This window comes from Natrix helvetica (assembly GCF_964273705.1).
Source record: "Natrix helvetica genome assembly, chromosome: 1".
Classification (NCBI taxonomy): Eukaryota; Metazoa; Chordata; class Lepidosauria; order Squamata; family Natricidae; genus Natrix; species Natrix helvetica.
Window position 1 is genome coordinate 179,639,488 of NC_138548.1, and position 20,253 is coordinate 179,659,740.

The 20,253-nt window shown below is 41.3% G+C and overlaps 1 protein-coding gene across 3 annotated transcripts in view; it reads left to right on the top strand.

Annotated features, from left to right (window-relative positions):
* The window catches only part of PLCL1 (phospholipase C like 1 (inactive)), a 224,669-nt gene extending 209,142 nt beyond the window's left edge, over positions 1-15,527 (top strand). For all 3 annotated transcript variants that reach the window (XM_081956721.1, XM_081956723.1, XM_081956722.1), the window contains exon 6: positions 12,775-15,527. In XM_081956721.1, coding sequence (XP_081812847.1) covers positions 12,775-12,951 — 177 coding nt within the window. In that variant the 3' untranslated portion in view covers positions 12,952-15,527. The remainder of the gene's footprint in view (positions 1-12,774) is intronic.
* The last annotated feature ends 4,726 nt before the right edge of the window (positions 15,528-20,253 follow it).

Consider the following 20,253-nt stretch of genomic DNA (forward strand, 5'->3'; position numbering starts at 1 on the left):
TTACTTGTGTGTCCTATCACACTTGGCCAATAAAGAATTATGTCTATTCTATCTATCCATCTATAACATTTATCACATTGAGTTATCCCATGTGGATTGTCCTGCCATGAGTTGTCCCATGGGGACTTGGCTGCAGCAAGATGGCCATGCCAGGTTGGCCATGGCAAGTTGGCCATGGTGAATTGGCCATGGTGAGGTGGCTGTGGCGAGTTGTCCTAGACCCAATTGGAAGTGCTAGAGCAAGCAAGGAAACTGGACTTTTCTTTCTCTTCAGTTGCTCACCTTTTAAAATATCCAGACAGCAGTACACATTTCGCTAGTATTGAAATTAGCTAAACCAATCTCAGACATTTTTATTCATAAAGTATTTCCCTGAGTTTTTAAAATTTGAGAAAAGCATAAAGGCTTATAATGAAACAATAGGGAACTCTTTTGTTCTAGATCCTGATTTACACATTAAATAACATTAAGGATTGCAGAGCAGAGTGATAGATTACTGCCATCATTTATCATGAATCCTACATGAATAAGTGAAAAGTACTTTTACAATATAAAGATGAGGAGATATTGTACATATTTTTGAGGCAGCAACCTTTGAAGGGGTTGATTGTGTCACAGCACAGTTCATGGTGCAGTTCCAAATATGCTCTAAGATATGGTGCAGAATAAATCATACCTGACATGTAAATTCACCTGTATGTAGAAGGAGAAACATTCCCAACTTTATTACAAATTGGCTTCATCTCATTAGCCATTGAATAGCTTTGTATTTATTGCAGTGACCTTACTAATATTTGTCTGAAAACTGGTTAGAATTGTTTCCCAGTAGAGAAGAAGATTACACAGGGTTATGAGGTTGAGAACCCAGTCTTCAAGTTGATAAAGGAACTCCCTGACCTGTTCTACTGTGCTGTTTCTTTGTAGTCTTTTGTCATTAAAGATATCCCCTTGACAATATTTGGCAAGCTTCCTTATTAATGAGAAAGGATTGAACCAAGAACTTATATCTACCATAAATTTTGCTCTTAAATGGAAAAGGATCCAGAATTCAATGTTCACCCCTTGTTTGAAGAGGGACAGTGTAACACACACACACACACACACACACACACACAGTATTGCTTAACTGTTTCAATTGTTTTTATACTTGTTTGCCACCCAGAGTCACTGGTTTGAGATGGGCAGCTATACAAATTGGATGGATGGATGGATGGATGGATGGATGGATGGATGGAATGAAATAGTCATACTTATATCCATATTTAGTTTTGATGGAGTGGGCTCCAAGATGACAGGATTCCCCCATCCCTCTTTTAATTTTTTTCCCTACAAGTTGATAGTACTTACAAATTATGACCTTGGCACAGCCTTCGTACAGTCAGATTGGATTGCCATGTAACCATCTATCTCTTATTAGGGAAAAAAAACAAACCACCCGTATTTACTCAACAAAAATGGTGCGAACGTTTTCTACATTACCAGGTCCATTTATCTCCGCGTGCTCCAGAGAAAGTCCTGTGAAAGTAAAGAAGAAAGCATTTCGTGAAGACACTCTGCTTTCAGATAAGCTCTTTAATATTCTACTGGAAGGCCTGATTAATAGCTTCCAGGCTTACATAGCATCCCACCAAAAGCTGACCTGACCTTTCCTGTGTTGATTTGATATTTATTTCTAGAGTCAGTGATTACAGTAGCAACAGAAGTAAGTAAGCAGCAATGTTAGAAGACAAAAAGATAGAAATATGCTCCCCCCCCCTTCCCTTCTTTGTTCCAAAGCCTTTTTGGGCCAAGAAAATGATTCTGTGCTCTCATCTTATTGCAGCAACTGACTGGTTTTCCAAGAATGATTTGGCACTGCGTTATTTTTAGGTTTAATTTTTTTAAGGCATCGGTATAATTTCATCAGCATTTTTTCTTTAACCTATTTTTCATTGCCAGCAGATGTCTTCTGAACAACCATAGGGGCACAGAAATGTCTACTTGCAGATTCTTTCTAGCAGTCTGACAGTCCTGTCACAAGGGACCTAGTTTGCCATTCATTCTCTTGGGCGGTGCTTCTCAAAACTCTTCTTTGCAGTCTCATCTTGTTCATACGAAGCAACAGTGAGGGTTTCTTTTTGTCTTTTTTAAAGGCCAAGACACTGGAAGGAAAATGTCAAAGTTTGCTACATGAGCTACAATATAAATAAATTGATGTTAATGATGTAACAAGTCATAGTTTCCCGTGGGAAGGAATATCCTGCATCATTATCTCCTCACCATAGGATACTACATATTTGGGGCAGGTGGGAGAGGGAGACAGAGACAAAGGGGAGTCTTTTCCCTGTTTCTTTTGTTGCTCTCATATTGTTACTAAAAAGAGGGAAAGGAGAATGGGAATATTTGGGGGCTAACTTATGCCTAGAATTGCTTGTTCATGGACAAGGGCAGTGAAGAGAGTCTGGTAATATTGCAAACCTTCTCACTTTCTCTCATGAGCTTTGAGGAACATTTTTTTTTTGTATTTCTGATTTGTGGGTCAAGGACGCTCAGGAGACTTTCATAAGGTAGGGCAGTGATGGCAAACCTTTTAGACACTGAGTGCCCAAACTGTGTGCGTGTGCATGCCCAATCTAAAACATGCAAGCTTGTGTGCGAACATGCAGAGGTGCAAACATACGCACCTGTGCAGGTGCAAACATGTGCACATGCACAACAGAAACCCAAAGACCAGCTGGTCAGCGGGAGGCGGGGCATGCCATCAGTAGCAGCTCGGCAAGAGGTAAGATCTTTTTGTTTCGTGAGCTATTTCGTCGTTTGTAGAGAACCAGAAGTTCACGAAAGAAACGCCACAAAGATCTGACCTGGGCCAACGGCACGTGTGCCAGCAGAAAGGACTCTGCGTGCCACCTCTGGGATGTGTGCCATGATGTGGTTCACCATCATGGAGGCAGTGTGACTATCTGGCAAATCTATAATAAAGCACATATACATTCCAAAATAAGATTTATCTGATAATTAGAATATTAATTAATATTCCCTTCAAAAATTAGTGGTTTATGGTCACTTATTCACACCCTCACAGTCTTGGAAAATAGCCACACTCAAATTACTTTCAACCAAACACTGAAGCACGACCGATTCTTTAGAATACACAGAGATCCATTGCCTTTAAAATAACAGCAAAACTTTACTGGTTGCAACATAACTACATGCTCTTTCTCATATGCATGCATGGACACACACACACAAACACACACTTATCCACATCCTTCTCAACCAGGCACTAGTCAGAAGGACAGAAGCCACAAAGTCCAGATCCAAGGATGACTCAAAGAGTGGGCAGGTTTCAGGACTCCCTTTCCCCCACAAAAAATCCTTTGTTGATTCTTATGCCTGCTAGTTGTTGATGGCACCGAGGGAGTGGTTTTTTACATGCTCAGGCCAAATTATTTTTGTCTGTTTTGGGTGACATTTTTTTTCTTTGTTTCCTTAATGAGTTGGTTTCTTCTTAACTCTTTCCCTAAGGGTCCTTTTCCTGGTCTTTGTCCACCCTGCTTATGTGCCTGCTTCATCTTCATCTTCAGCCTAGTCTCACACTATCTGATCTAATTCGGAGACTCAGTAAAGTATCAAGTACTCAAAAGATATAGGCCAATTTGTCTTGATGTCTGGAACTAGAACAAGAGTCAGAAAAATAGAACTCAGATTTCCTATAATATAGTATGACGAAAAGTCCAAAAATAGGCTGTTCCTTCTTTTGTTCTTCACCAGAATATCCCATTATGCTATTGTATATACCCAGGTTAGAGTTTTATATTATGGAAAAGCATGCCTAATTTCTTAGAAATGGGGTTTCTAAGAGAATTGTGATCCTTAGAATCTGGCTTTTTTTTTTTTAAGTACTCATAAATCAGAATGGGATGATAAACCTAGATCTGGGCGCATTCTTACAAAAGTTCAGCCCATTATCTGGAAAAGGTTTTATTCAAAGGAAAGGATGATTGTAAACATGATGTTGGTCATTCCTAAATGCAGTTGATTGTTGGAAGTTGAGGTCGTTATATAAAGGTTGATGTTACTGGTTACTAGGCTGGGTTAACTACCTCACAAAATACCATCACACAACTATTCAAGAATAGAGACTGAAAAACAGCGCAATCTCCTTCAATCCCCAGAATGCTGTGATTGATGCAACCAACAGTGGCTCAAATGTAAGAACTTGAGGACAGGTCTGTCTATTACTGAATCCTATATCACCTTTTCTACCCATTATCTGAGCTTGCTCTTTCGTCTTTTCTCTCTCTGTATGAAAACAACTGCTATATCCCTTGCAATTCTGAAAAAAAGAAGTCAGGATAGAGTTTCATGGAAACAAAAAATTAGGACAGAGTTCAGATGTGCCTGCCTTACACAGAATAAATTAAAAATTAATCTGTATTACCTTGCTCTACATAATGTTTTACGTTTCAGCAGATCCTGACTATAAACATCACTCTAAGTACTACAGATTACAGAAAAATAAATGCCTTTTATCCCAATGTAAAAATTGTACTACATTTCACATTTGTTGCAAAACATATAGCTCTACTAATTGTATAGTGTTCAAAGCAAAGATGGAACGTTCCTTCTTGTAAGTGTGGTCCTTGACAAAGAAAGAAAGAGAGAGAGAGAGAGAGAGAGAGAGAGAGAGAGAGAGAGAGAGAGAGAGAGAGAGAGAGAGAGAGAGAGAGAGTATATTTCATATGTAATTCATTATATCTATTCATGCTGTTTTGCTTTGTTCCACATAGGAAAGTATGAAAGATTGGCAAACATAATTGTCAGTTAGTTTCACGTATGTTTCTCGGGTAATTTTATGACACACTCTGTGGTTGGTAGCACTGGAAAAGGATGATATGCTAGAGAAGGTGTTAGATCTGGGCAACGAGAGACAGACTGCGGACACGAAGTGACTTAACAGCTCTTTATTAATAGTAGTAATGATCCAGCTTGCTCTGTGGTCGGAGGGTTCCCCTTTTATAGGGATCGGGTACGCCCCTCGACCAATCAGAACGATACCTGTTTCCCGCTGTAGCAGCGGACCAGAGGGGAGACTTACTACGATATATGCTAATATCTAACACCCCTCCCCTCCTAGATGGAACGTTGCGGTAGGTAACATAGTCTTTTAGGTATGTGGGTGTTTGTCTTGCTCGGGAGGAGCGTCATAGTTCGGGTTGGTTAGAAGTGGTTGCAGGATCGGGTGCTTTTCCTGTTTCACGTTCGGGAGGTTTTGTGCCTTCGTTGCTAAGGCGTTCTGGAGTCTGCTCGGTTGCGTTGTCTGGGGTTTGCTCTGCTTCGTGCGTGTTTTCTTGTTCCAAGCTTGGTTCGCAGGTGTCGTAGTTTTCTATGATGGGGCTCTCGCGTGGCTGACTTTCTGTAGGCAGGGAAATCTCGTCTTCTTTTCGAAGGTCTGAGTGTGCTAGGCGACCCCGAAGTTGATCGATGTGCCTTTTCCAGTTCCGCCCATCTTCTAGTTCCAGCAGATACGATCGTGGACCCGTGATGCCAATGACCTTTGCCGGCATCCACAATGTTCCCCCTGCATAATTGTGGGCGTATACTGAATCCCCTATGCTGAAAGACCGAATTTTGCTTGTGGAGTCTGGGGGAGCTGTGGCAGAGTAATTTGGGTGAAGACGGTCCAGGTGAGACCCTAGACGGCGGCCCATGAGTAGTTCAGCGGGACTCCTACCCGTCGTTGCGCTTGGGGTAATATGCTGAATTAGGAGGTAATGGTCAATGCGTGTTTGCCAATCACCTGGACCCATCCTAGCGAGGGCCTCTTTTGCGAATCGCACCATTCTCTCCGCCTGTCCGTTTGATGCCGGATGGAATGGCGCGACGAGGGCATGCCGAATTCCCTGACCTGCTAAAAACGTTTCGAAATGCATGGCCGTGAATTGGGGCCCGTTATCGGAGACTAGGAGGTCGGGCAGGCCATGAGTGGCGAAAAGTCGCCGTAGAACCTTAATGACTGCCTCTGCCGTGGTTGAAGTCATTAGGACTACATCTAGCCATTTTGAGTATGCATCCACAACTATAAGGAAAGTCTGACCTTGGAATGGCCCTGCGAAGTCGATGTGTATTCGCGACCAGGGTGCTTTAGGTTTCTCCCATTCTGTGGCGGGCGCTTCCGGGGGTGCTGGTCTCGATTCCTGGCATGGGTCGCAAGTGGCCACCCACTCCTCTATTTCTTTGTCCATGTTTGGCCACCAAACGTAACTTCTTGCTAACGCCTTCATTCTAACAATCCCCGGATGACCCACATGTAAAGCATCTAATACATTCCTACGTAAAACATACGGAATAACAACTCGATCCCCCCACAATAAACAACCTTGTAACACTGAGAGTTCGTCCCGTTTTGACCAAAACATTTTGAATTCCGGGCCCACGTTTCCTTTCGGCCACCCCCTCCAAACCCAAGTTTGAACTTGCTTTATTACATTGTCTTTAGAGGAGAACCTTGCAACGTCGTATGAAGAAACCGGTCCAGAGTCCAAACAGTCAATGAGCAATACCGGTACTTCTGGAGTGGGGTCTGGCAGAATGTCAGGTAATGGGCAACGGCTGAGTGCGTCTGCGTGTCCGAGAGTGGAGCCCGGTCGATGAATCAATTTGTATGAATACGCAGCCAGGAAAACAGTCCACCTGGTCATGCGTGGAGAAAGGGAGACCGGGGTGGGGCGGTTTCCCGCCAAAAGTCCCAACAACGGTTTGTGATCTGTAATTAGTTCAAAATCGCGGCCGTAGAGGTATTCGTGGAAACGCTTTACTCCAGCTACAGCAGCCAGTGCTTCCCTGTCCATTTGGCTGTAATTCCTTTCGGCCGATGAAAGAGTTCTGGAGTAGAAGGCGATGGGTGCTTCTTTTCCGTCGGGCATCCTGTGGCTGAGGACTGCTCCAACTCCGAAGGGTGATGCGTCGCAGGTCAATACCAGCGGTAGGGTCTGGCTGTATTGAACAAGCAGTGAGTCAGTGGTGAGCAGGCGCTTTACCCCGGCGAAAGCTGCAGCTTCGGATCGTCCCCATTTCCATGGTGCGTTCCTCTGGAGTAGACGGTGTAGTGGCTCAGCAACGGTCGCCTTCTGCCTCAGAAAAACGCTGTAGAAGTTAAGTAATCCGAGGAAGGCCTGCAACTCGGTCTGATTTCGTGGTGTGGGGGCGTCCTGGATCGCCTTAATTTTCTTTGAAGTGGGGTGTATTCCCTGACCATCGATTCTATAACCCAGGAATTCTACGCTAGGCACGTTAATTTGGCATTTTTCCTTTTTAAGGCGGAGACCCTTTTCTCTGATTCTGGCCAAAACAGTTCTGACTCTTTTATTTAATTGCTCCTCGTTTGCAGCGGACACCAAGATGTCGTCAAAATAGGGGACGACTCCCGGTATCCCTTGCAAAAGTCGTTCCATGACGCTCTGGAACAATCCTGGGGCAATGCTCACGCCGAATTGTAGCCGGTTGCATTTGAATGCTCCTCTATGCGTCACTATAGTTTGGGCCTCCGCTGTGGCGCTATCAACTGGCAGTTGCTGGTAAGCTTGTGCCATGTCTAACTTAGCAAATACCTTTCCTGGCCCCAACGAGTGCAATAAATGCTGTACTACAGGCACAGGATATGCGCTCTGTTGTAGCGCGACATTAATTGTGCATTTATAGTCCGCGCAGATGCGGACTGATCCGTCTGGTTTGACTGGGGTCACGATGGGTGTTTCCCAGCACGCGTGATCTACCGGCTCAAGGATTCCTTGCTCCACTAACTTATCTATTTCCTTATCTATTTTTGGGCGGAGTGCAAAAGGCACTCGTCTCGGTTTAATTCGGATTGGCGCCACTTTAGGGTCTAAATTGAATGATATTGGTTTACCCACATACTTACCAAGACCAGGGCTGAACACATCCTCGAACTCCTTAAAAATCTGTTCAGCACTGCTGTTTCTCACGGCGTTAATTCCGGTGACTTCTAACCCCAGGGCTTCAAACCAATCAAGCCCCAGAAGGTTCTGTAATGGTGCGCTGGCGATGGTCACGGGCAGCTGGGCTTCGATGTCCTTGAAACGGATGTGGAATGTGCCTTGGCCCACGATGGGGACTTGGTTCCCCTGGTAGTCTCGCAGCAGGACGTCTGGAGCGCGTAGTTGGCTCTTTCTGAGGCTAGGGATAGCCTGTTTCATGGATGCCCATGAAATAATCGTCAGGGTCGATCCTGTGTCAACTTCTAGCTCGCAGGGTGAGCCCTCCAAGAGGACTGTGACTCTCAGCCTTTTTGGCCGCTTAGGGCGGACCTGATGTATTGTGGTGAGATACGTTCGCAACTCCTCTCTCTGGGTCAACTCTATCTCATTGTCTACATCCTGAAAATACTCTCGTTGAGCGTCTTGATAGAACGCTCTTTCAGCTCTTTGTGTGTATTCTCTCTGGGGATACGCTCGCTCAGCTCTTTGGGAATTTTCTCTCTGGGTATACACTTGTGGATTTCTCTCTGGGCGCCCTTTCTGATTCCGCCAAGCCCCTGGGTTGGGCTTCTGTTGGCGGTACATGGGTGGCTGCCATGAGGCAGGGACTCCGCTCCGGCACACTCGTGCGATGTGCCCAAATTTGTTGCAGTGCGAACAAACAACGTTCCTGAACCTACAAGTAGACCTGGGGTGATTCCCTCCGCAACTTGCGCAGGGCGGCAAGCGGGATCCGGGTCTCCCCCCAGGCCTCATGTGACTGCTCCGCATCAGGTGACTGTCCTCGAACTCGGGATCCTCGTAGGCGGGGCTTGTGTCCTCGTAGTGAACTTTGGTGTGTCTTGGCGCTGGCTGGTCAGTGTTGAACCCGCGTTGAATTGTCTCCGCTGATCTGTCTGCTGCTTCTGAAGCTCTTGCCTCCTCGAGTACAATCTGTAGGCTTAAATTGGTTTTTGCTAACAGCCGCTTTTGTAGGGAAATGTCTCTCAGACCGCTAACGAGTCGATCCATAATCTGCTCATCCAAGTCTCTGAATCCACAATGTGTGGCTGCTTTACGTAGGGCTGCAACATATTGGTTGATAGATTCTCCCGCCTTCTGGTTCCTCGTGTTGAACGCTTGGCGGCAAACATGGCGGGAAGGTTTTGGCGCGTAATGAGTCTGTAGGGCCTGTTGCAACGTCGCCCATGATACTGCCTGTATTGGAGTAGGCGCGGTGAGGTCTCTGGCTGTATTGAAGACTTCCTTTCCGCAGTAGCCGAGGAAAATGTTTTTCTTCCTTGCGTCGGTGATTCCCGTGTATTCGTTCGCTTCGAGGAAACACTCGAAACGAATCATGAAGGCTTCCCATTCGTCGTTTTCTGGGTCGAAAGGAGCGGGGGGAGCATGCATCGCCATCTTCTCTGTTTGAATTTGCCGCGCTGCGGTGATCTGATATGGCGGCCGGAATTTCTGCCGAATTCCTGGGCTGGATCAAATCCGGAGATTCTGGAGGTAGCGTTCTTCGTCCTATCTGCCTCTCGATCCCATCCTCGTCGCCAATGTTAGATCTGGGCAACGAGAGACAGACTGCGGACACGAAGTGACTTAACAGCTCTTTATTAATAGTAGTAATGATCCAGCTTGCTCTGTGGTCGGAGGGTTCCCCTTTTATAGGGATCGGGTACGCTCCTCGACCAATCAGAACGATACCTGTTTCTCGCTGTAGCAGCGGACCAGAGGGGAGACTTACTACAATATATGCTAATATCTAACAGAAGGGGTATCAAACTCAAGGCTTGCAGGCCAGATCCGGCCCGAGGGGTACTTAAATCTGGCCCGTGAGGCTGGCTTGGAAATAGCAAAGGGCCAGTCCGGGATGTCTCTGACAGCCAAAACAGGGCACAGAGGGGCCATGTGCAGCCCCCTCCTTGCCCCATTTTGGCTGGCAGGGTGCTGCAGGAGGCGTCTGTCTCTTTTCCCGCTCCCCCCCCCTCACTGGCCTGCTGAGGAACACTACAGTGCTGATCCAGCACTTGAGGAAATCCAGTTTGACACCCCTGTGCTAGAAAGTCACTCTGACTTCTAGAGAAATCTAATTTGCAAAAATTATAATCAATTGTTCATGTGGGTAATGATTTTTTATATGATGTTTCATCTATTCTCTGAGGATTATGTTGTGTTTTTTTTAAAGTCTAACTAAAGATATTAGTTTTATAATTTCTTAAAGATTAGTGTTTATCCTGGCATAAGCTTTCATAGACCATAACTTAATTTACTGAATGCATAAACTTAACAAAAATCAATGTAATGATAAATGGATTAATCTTCAGTATTCTGCATCACTCTTGTATTTAGAGATTGATCCAATTACCCTTCTGGAAAATATTTGCAGGTTTTGTGTAATTGCTGTACTCCTATTTCTATAGGGCTTACGAAGCAATTTTGACATTCACATTGTAAAACTACTCTTAAGAGTCAGATGCAAAAGGTTGACGTAGTGATCCTACCAAGACCACAAGTTGAACAAAAGCTCCATTGTGTCATTAAGTCATCCAGCAGAATGGTTGAATTATCCCAGATGTTGTTGATTTGTGACGCAATTCTCATTGACTGGTGTTCCCAGATGCTTTTGTTCCCAAACATTGTTGACTGGTGCTGTACCTTGCCAGCTACCATTGTCTCTCTAAAGTTGTTTACCAGGATGGATGCAATACTATAGTGAATGCAAAATTACTTGGCATGTGTCAGTAGATTAAATCATAGATTATATTCCCACATCAAATTGCATTGGGATGAAATTGAGGATGAATGGAGAATAGAAAACAGAGATTTGACCGGGAGGAAATATCAACATTATGTTTCATTTATTTTTTATGGTATTTAAACATTTATTAATTCACACATTATGAATATGAGGAATATTTTAAGAGGGAAATGTTTTAGGTTTTATGTTCAACGGTCATTTTACATATATATTTCTGAGTATTGCATGTTAAAAATTTCTTCATTACACTTTAGTAAGGCTTATTAAAAGTCCTTTTCAGTTTCATCTTCTGAGCCTGTAAGGGAGGGTTGTCAAACCCTATCGCATTGCACGCCATATTGTGACATATTGGGATGTTTCTTTGCCTTGGCAGAACCTGGGTGGGCGTGGCCTGCACGGGCTGTATCCGCCCCACGGGCCACCAGTTTGATAGGCTTGCTGTAAGGTATTGAGAACTCTCCTAACAATGAATTTTATGTCTGTAAAGATGTTTACAAACTTTCTGCTGACATGATTTTCTTCTTGGATTTGGGAATTTCAAATGATACGATTTCCCCTCCAATGCATAACTTGCTCGCTGTTTTTCTGTTTTTGAACCACAGGTAGTCTTCAATGTACAACTGTTCTTTTAATGACCATTCGAAGATACAATGGCCCTGAAAAAAGGAACTTATGAGCATTTTTTGCAGCATCCCCATGGTCACGTGATCAAAATTTGGCCGCTTGGCAATTGGCATGTATTTATGACATTTGCAGTGTCCCGGGATCACGTGATCACTTTTTGTGACCTTCTGACATGCAAAGTCAATAGGGAAGCCAGATTCATTTAACAACCTTGTTACTAACTTAACAACGGCAGTAATTCACTTAACAACTGTGGAGAGAATGGTTGTAAAATGGGGACAATTTAGCAATGGAAATTTTGGGCTCAATTGTGGTTGTAAGTTGAGGACGACCTGTACAGATTCATCATTATTTTCAGTTTGTGTTTTTGCTAACTAGCTACTTGGTACTCCGGGGAATGTGTGTTCTGAATAAAACAGCACAGAGGGGAATATGGGTGAAAAGATATATCTGGTTTCCCTCAAGCAGTCCAAGCTTACCTGAAGAGTTTATGGAGTTGCCTCAATTCGTTGCACATCCATACCAAGCACATGTCACATCTCTGCTCCTTCCCAAGGCCTTATCTGGAGAAGGTTTTCATGGGTATTGGTATGCGTGAAGCGCCTCTACGTGGTGGAAACCCCCTCCTATCTAGGTTTTTCCTCATGAACGTTGTGCCTCTTGGTATCCTTACAATGAGGAGGGATATTGCCATGCTCCCCATGTGATTGTATGATTGCACCATGATTTATTTTCTGTACTATGATTTACTAGACAAGCTTAGGCCCCGATACTTATCCATCTGAATGTGCCATCCGAACAAACTACTGTGTTTGTGCGCCAGTCTCCCCAAATTAATTTTAGAAATTCAGCACCTTAGAGCCAAAATGAGTAGGAAAGGAATGTAAACCAAAGCTGCTTTTCTGTCAACAGGTTCAGTTCAGACATCACTCCCAACTGACCTGTGAAAACATTTCTAGAACAGGGATGCTAGCTCAATGTGTCCATGATTAACCGTTCTGTACTTTGAACTATTTCTTGATTGGTTCAAGGCATTTTGTAAAAATCTGCTGTCAGCAGAATTTTCCACGTAAACCAAACTATCCTGGCTTCAGTAGTGCTGTTTCCAAAGAACGTAAAGATCAGCTGTCCTCCCTGTAGTGATTACCAAACGTTCTGGGTGACTGATATGCTAAATCAGATGTTAGATTGCCCTCCCAGCTTCATCCTGGCCTGGGAAGATCCTGGTGTCAGCTCAAAAGGAACTGCTATCATGAAGCAGCTGCCACTCAAAGCAGGCCTCAGATCAGATGCCTACAGACAGAGCCACTTTGTTCTCTATCCAAAACACTGTCATTGCAAGGGAAGGGAAGCCAGATGCGAAACCGTTATTGTTTATGGCTTTGTGTTTTATTTTGTTTCCGTATGTTTCTTGTGTATTCTTAGGGACAAGGGGATCTACTGAGGAACGCCAAAAATGAAGCCATAGAAAATATGAAGCAGATCCAGCTGGCTTGTTTATCATGTGGACTGAGCAAAAGTGGGAACTCGGATGCCAAGGCTAAGCCAGGTCTTGAGCCAATCGAAAAAAAAGAGACAAGCAGCGAGAATGCCAGGCTCTGAACAAAGCCAACGGTGTCATAGATTTCAATAGTCCAAAATTATTTTTTTAACACATTAAAAAAGAGAAAGAAAGATCACATTAGCACCCTCTACAGGGCATCAGAAGTATTAAAATTCTCATAGTGCCAGTGTTTTACTGCTGTCATCTGCCTAAATTTAAACTCTCTGGTAGTGACATTCTAATAATTTCCAGTTTTGTGTGGGGAGATCCTTTAACATTTTTTCCATGAATTACATTATTGCCCTTTTCCTTATTTATTATTTTGTAATTTTGATGTGTGTGGAGAGGGAATACTTTGGGTTTATACTTTGCTCTATCAGCTTTTGTCAGTGTGCTTTTTCAAGTCTAATATAGGTCTTACCACCAAAAGAAACAAAAGACAGAAAAAGAACTGTCTTTTATTAGTGTGAATTAATAATGGATTCCTCAACATAGAAAAATAAATTATTAACTTTTTCATTAAATTAAGTTAATAAATTATTAAACACTTTCTCTTTTTTAATGGAAGTCAGTAGGATTCCCAATATACATTCCATTGACTTTTGCTAATCACGATTTGAAGTGCATTAATCTCATACCTATTAATGGAAGAAATTGGTCACTTTTTATTTCGGAAAGGTGGCAGAAGTTCACACTGAGCTCTACAAAACATGCTGTAGGTCTGGACAAAATGATGCCAGACTTTGGTTATGAATTGCAAGTTTATTGAATGGAACAGAAAATTCAAAGATAATTTAGTAATGATGAAATATTTCTCACTGCCATTAGCTGAACAAAGGTAATATAAACAATTCATGTTTGTAAAAGATATCTTAATTTTGATTTTTTTTTCATTCATATAGACAAATCTGCATAGGTCACATGAGCAAAGGTCCATCTCATGATTGATGCCAAAGCATGTACTTAATTCATAGAAGTTCTTCCTCTACCTTTGCATACCAGGTAGAGCATATGGGATGGCAGCCTCTTGGTTCACTATGAGACACGAAGTGTGAATTACAAGGCCTTGCATATTTTCTAAGCACCATCATGCAATTGTTGAGCCTTTATGTTTAGGTGTATGTAGTTTTTTCAACATTTGCCATGTTTCCTTAGTTACATTATTGTGAGAATACTTTCACATCTTTTAAGTACATATCATGAGAGACAATGCTACGATGGGCACACGATAGCCGCCTTTTATCAACTCCAGTAGAAATGAATGCAGCCAAACCGAACTGATTAACATGGGATAAGCAATTTCAAACTGAGTAGGTGAAATGAAGCTGCCGTTTGACTACGTGATCATATCTACCCTGTTTCTAAGCAGAGCTCCAGGTGCATTGATGTTGTTATACAATATTTAACATTTATATCACAAAGCTAAAAATAAGTCACATGGGTGATGCAGCATAGAGGAGTGAATTGCTAGCTGTGCTTCTAGTGAGTCAGGCACACGGTGAGGATCCCCATCATTCTTTCCTGTTTGCCCAAATCTATCTTTGGTGACATCGATTTCATTGTGTGAATTTTACCACAGATTTGATAGACTGGAAATGTGAAGCAACATAGAGAGTAAGAGCTTAAAAAAAACTCAATGGTTATTATAAATTCTCTGCATGTTCCATTAAAAAATATATTTCAATGTTGAGAAGACGACATGTGGGTTCGGTTGTTTTGTTCCCCAGTAAAGATGGAAGACAAGTGAAAATGCCTCCATGTTACCATCCTTCACAGTGCCTGGCTCAAATACTTTAGCAATGGTTGTGTATTTCAGATTTCTCAAAGCTTCAGTATATATTTGCATTTCCTCAGTTAGAAGCAAGAGTTCTATGAATATAAGACACTGTATTTATTTGAAGCATTGCTTTTATTTTGAAAAGCTGCCTTTTAATTAATTTGATTAGCAAATGTGCTGACTTTTCTCAATATAACAAAAGGCCAATTGTTGGAAGTTTGTCTAAAACTATTATATACATTAAGTTATTTTTTTTTAAATTTCTTAACAACACTACAATGTTCATGTTGCACATTTCTGAAAGAGTAAAGATTGGGGGGGGGGGGGAATGACCAATGTTTAAAACTGAGTTTATTTATTATTATTTTTATTTCAAAGACTTTATATAACCACCCTACTGTAACCACAACTCTGGCCAGTTTTCAAGACAATAAAAATTGTTAAAAAAACAATTTTATAACATTCATTTAGAATTAAGCCTTCATTATCATGTGAAATGATATAGCAGGTCCTTGACTTAGAATCATTCATTTAATAACTCTTCAGAGTTATCAATAAAGGAGAATATTTGTACTGATGACGTTACCTAGTTTGGGTGAGGAAAAACAACCAAGCTCAAAGAGCAATAAGGACCCATCACATTCAAAGTTACGAGGGTATTGAAAACAGTGACTTACGACCAATCTTCACACTTGCAACTGTTGCAGCCATCTCCACAGTCATGTGCTTGACCACTAATGTGTATTTATGCAGCATCCTGAGATTACATGGGATCACCATTTGCAATCTTCCAAGAGGACTTCTAACAAGCAAAGTCAATGTTGGAAGATGGATTCACTTAACTATGTGATTTGATTAATGACCACAGGAAAAGGTCCTAAAATCACTTATGATTCACTTTGCACTTGCATCACTTAGGAATGGAAATTCTGCCTCCAATTGTGGTTTTATATTGAGAATGGCCTGTATACAATATAAATATATCACTTTGCATAAACCATTTTATGAATGTGTTTGTGTGCATGAGTAGTGAATGAATTTATCTACAGATTCAATTTAGGAGTTATGTCAACTGAAGAACTAATCGATTCAACATTAGGCCAATCAGGATGTGTGCTACAATCTGGCACTGAAGAAAGAAATGTACATATCTCCTTATCAATTTCTATATTTTCCATAACAGTTTTAATGATGTTCATACATGCTAAGGTTTGATACATTTTCCAGGATTGGTTACCAGCAGGCTTTAGTATATGTCATTTCTTGACTGAGTTTTGAACATTTTGCTGAGCGGTGATGTTCACTGCCAATAGGCCTTTGATATTTCCAGGAGAGGATAAGAAAAAGTTATACTTTCTCCCATTTGTGATTGATCTCCAACTGCAGGCTCAGTTGTGTTAATTTAGCTGAGTAACAGCAAAAAAGAGGACGATAAGTATGCACTCTTTACACAAGGCAAAAGAATTACAGTGAGCCCTTTGTCATTATGAAGTCACCGGCGTGTTTCTGGGAGATTATGCACACTGGCTAATGAATATGCACATTGCCCATGCAAAGTTTAATTGCATATTCCAAAAATTTTGGAGGTCCCTGGGTATATTTTAAATTTGGAAGACACTCGCCCAATATGCTATCTCTTTTAAAAAAGAATTATGTGATGGAAGAGCTATAAATCTTATAAATTAATGGTTCAGTGACAATTTAGTATCCTTTGAATACATCAGGATTCAAGAAAGGGTCACCAGGAGGTCTTTGAATAGGACGGAATGGGGAGGCAGCTTACTTTCTCAAAATGGCTGCCATTTTTCATTGTTGCTAGTCGTAAAACATCCACTTACCAACAAACAAAACAAAACCCCCAAAACAAATTTAGGAGCTAATTTCTCATTCTCTTCCATTCATTGAGGCAAACAGGAAGCTCTATACCAGTGGTTCTCAACCTGTGGGTGGGAACCCCTTTGGGGGTCGAACGACCCTTTCACAGGGGTCGCCTATGACCATCGGAAAACACATATTTTCGATGGTCTTAGGAACCGAGACACCAATTTTATGGTTGGGGGTCACCACAACATGCGGAACTGTATTAAAGGGTTGCGGCATTGGGAAGGTTGAGAGCCACTGCTCTATACCATTCCCAATTTATTTATTTTTTTCTTGTACAGATGGCACATTTCTAAACAAAGCGCTGAAATGCTGCCACCCATTGATTTTATTTTTAAAAAATGCCTTAGGGGGCTCCAGGGCTATCTTGCACATAAAAATAGGGCTAGAATTTGGTGCCTTAAGTCCTTAAGTGGATAAAAATAATCTCAGCAAAAAATAACTCAGCTGGGCACATGCAGAGGGAAATGATTGGAGGCACATTAGTGCTCATGTTGGAAATTCCAATATTACAATATGGGGGACCTTGATTGTTAATGATAATATAAAGGAAGCATCTTTTATTTTCAACATGCAAGACAAACATTAGGAAGTAAGCCTGATAACATCATATTTGCTGATCAGCACAGTTAATTTACTGCATAGGTTTCTGAAAATCCAAAGCCTGGGGTAGCTAGTGAATAATTCAGAAGGCTTCCGTCCTATTCAAAGACCTCTTGGTGACACTTTCTTGACTCCTGGTGTTTTCAAAGGATACCAAATTGTTACTGAACCATTAATTTATAAGATGTATAGCTCTTCCATTACATAATTCTTTTTTTTTAAGAGATAGCATTTTCTTCTATCCTCTGAATACAAATTATAGAATTATAAATCAAAGCCAACAGTTTTGATTTGTCCCATAGATATTATTAAGCAGAATCGTGTTAAAACCAATCACTTTGCAAAATTGAAGGCAGCAGGTTCAAACTATAAAGTGCCCTGGTGAATGCTGACTGATAGGAATCTTTTGGAATTCAATGAAAGAAAATAGATTCACAGAATATAATGTTTGGATGTGACTTTAGAAAACATATTCTAGCCCAACCTCTTGCCCAATGCAGGTGTCTACTAGAGTATCACTGACAGCTGACCATCCAGCCTCTACTTAAAGACTTCTCCATTACCCCAACACTGTTGATTTACTGCTGAATAGCTTTTACTGAAAATTATCTCTCTGTAATTTATATCAACTGTTTCTTCTGGAATAACTAAGAACAAGTCTACCTTATCTTCTGCATGACAACCCTTCAGCTACTTGAAAACAGCTATCATGTATTCTGCAGTCTTCAGGTAGGTTAAAAATATCCATCACCAACAACATTAATATTTTTTTTCTTATAAGTTTTTTCTGTCCTAGTTCTTATCATTTTAGTTGCTCTCCTGTGGACATGCTCTAGTTTGTTGGTGCCAGCAATTGGTAGTTCGAATCTCACCGGTTCAAGGTTGATCCTTCCGAAGTCGGTAAAATGAGGAGCCAGATTGTTGAGGGCAATATACTTACTTTGTAAACCACTTAGAGAGGGCTGTAAAGCACTGTGAAACACTATATAAGTCTTAAGTGCTATTGCTATTGTTAAACTTTAGTAGCCCAAACAGGGCATACTATTATTGGTGTGAGCTGGCTAACACAGATCTCTTGATCTTGACATTATATTTCTATTGATACAGCCCAGGCTAATGAAATTGCATAAAGAGTGTATGTTTTTCTTTGAAACTTTTTCTCTTGCAAAGGGCAGCTGAATTGCAATTCCACTTAAATTACATTAAATTAGTATTCCCTATGTTGCTCTGTTGAGCTCACATCCAAGGTTGCTTCCAAAGAACAGTCCCTTTTTGAAATGTTAAAAGTGATTGGGAATACGCCAGGATTATATTGCTATTGGACAATACAGCACCCTGTACAACATAAGGTCACAGGAGGCTTTGAAGCAAAGGGTAGAAAGCCATTAGTCTGGCTTTTGATCCTGTTCTGTGCAGAGGAATAGAGTAGAAAACCTCTACCTCTGGAAGTGATTCTCGACTAGTTTGGGCTAAAAAATTCAGACAACTGTGGCCTTTAGGCGGGTACCAGGTGATGAAAGATGCTCTCTTCTACCATTTACCAGGTGCTTTCATGACTGCAGATACTTGTAAAATCACACTCTGAAACCTATGGCTCAATATAGCAACACAGGGAATACTAGTATAAAATAGAAAAGATGGCGAAAAATCTATAGTCTCTAGTGGTTGAAAACTACTTGCTGGATCATCATCATCATCATCACCACCACCACCACCACCATAAAATAATGGACAAATAGGAACCACATCTACCACCCCAAATCTGATCACTGGAAAAATGTTGGCCCTACGTCTTCTGGCGCTTATATCTATCAATTTCCTGCAATTCCCTAACTTTCTCTTTGGACCTGCCAGTTGCTGTTTCTTACCTGGTCTGTACAAAAAGTCTCTATTACTGCTTGGATGTAGCTGTAATCTCAGATATAATACAACCTTGTTCACTGCCAACAGATGCGGTTCTTTGGAAGATAGGTTAGTTGATATGGGAGATGAATATATTGGTACCATGTATTCTGTATGTAATTGATACATAATATGCTATATATAATTTATCTTCTAAATAACTATACCTCTTAGCTTTCTAAAATTAGGAGTACGCTTGCAGCATGTGAGCTGGCAAAAATGTGTTTTATTCCTATTCTTTCTCCCTTCCACAAGTTGATTCACTTTGATATGATATTTGCCTAATTGTGATGGAATTATTTCAAGTCTTTAACTAGAAAGATGTAATCGTGCACATTCCATATGTTCTTGGCTTGGGAATAGAGGGAAGATACATTAAGCAGTTCATCACTGGTGTTTGGCAAGAATACATTCACTAAATGTTTTATAAGTTTGTCTTGAAAATGTCTGGCAAAGGTTTCTGCAGTTGTAGTGGCAAGGCTTTTCAGACAAGCATAACTGTTGAATCGAAGTGAGTTTCTTTAGAGACAGATGTGGAAATGGCAAAGTTGTGACCTTAATGAGTCACAGAGAGAACAAAAGATGCAGAACAAAGAAATGAAATTAACTCAGAGAGCTAAGAAGGGGAAAGGCAGAACCCAAAATATAAGTTAGTCACATTTTCTCTGTTATATTCAAGTCAATAGCATCAGTGTACTAAAGTCATTCCTATAGTTACTTATAATTAAGTCTTTCCAGAACTTTTACTATTAGTAGGAAAAAACAGCAGCCTAAGAAAGAGTGATGTGTCAGAAGAAGCTTATTTCTTGCTTAAGAAAGGCAGAAGCTTTGAAATAACTCTCTCTTCTCACTTTCCATAGGAGAGTTATAAAGGAAATGTTATATACTTTCTGAGATAGTTTTTTGCTTTCAGTTCCATCTCTGGGCAGCCTTTGCTCCTGAAAGACATGGGTTTTAACAAAGATATCTTTATTATGGTTCAATGAGAACATATGGGGAACATATGGGGAAGAAGCCTTTACATGGTAGAACAATCATACATGCAAAAACTTTCTGTGAGAATGTACAATTATCCAATAAGCTGCAAATATTTCTAATATTTAAGGAAGAGTCTGGAAAATTGAATTTAGTACTTTCTTCTTCCTCTCTTCAATAACAATAGCACTTAGACATATATTGCTTCACTGCTTTACAGCCC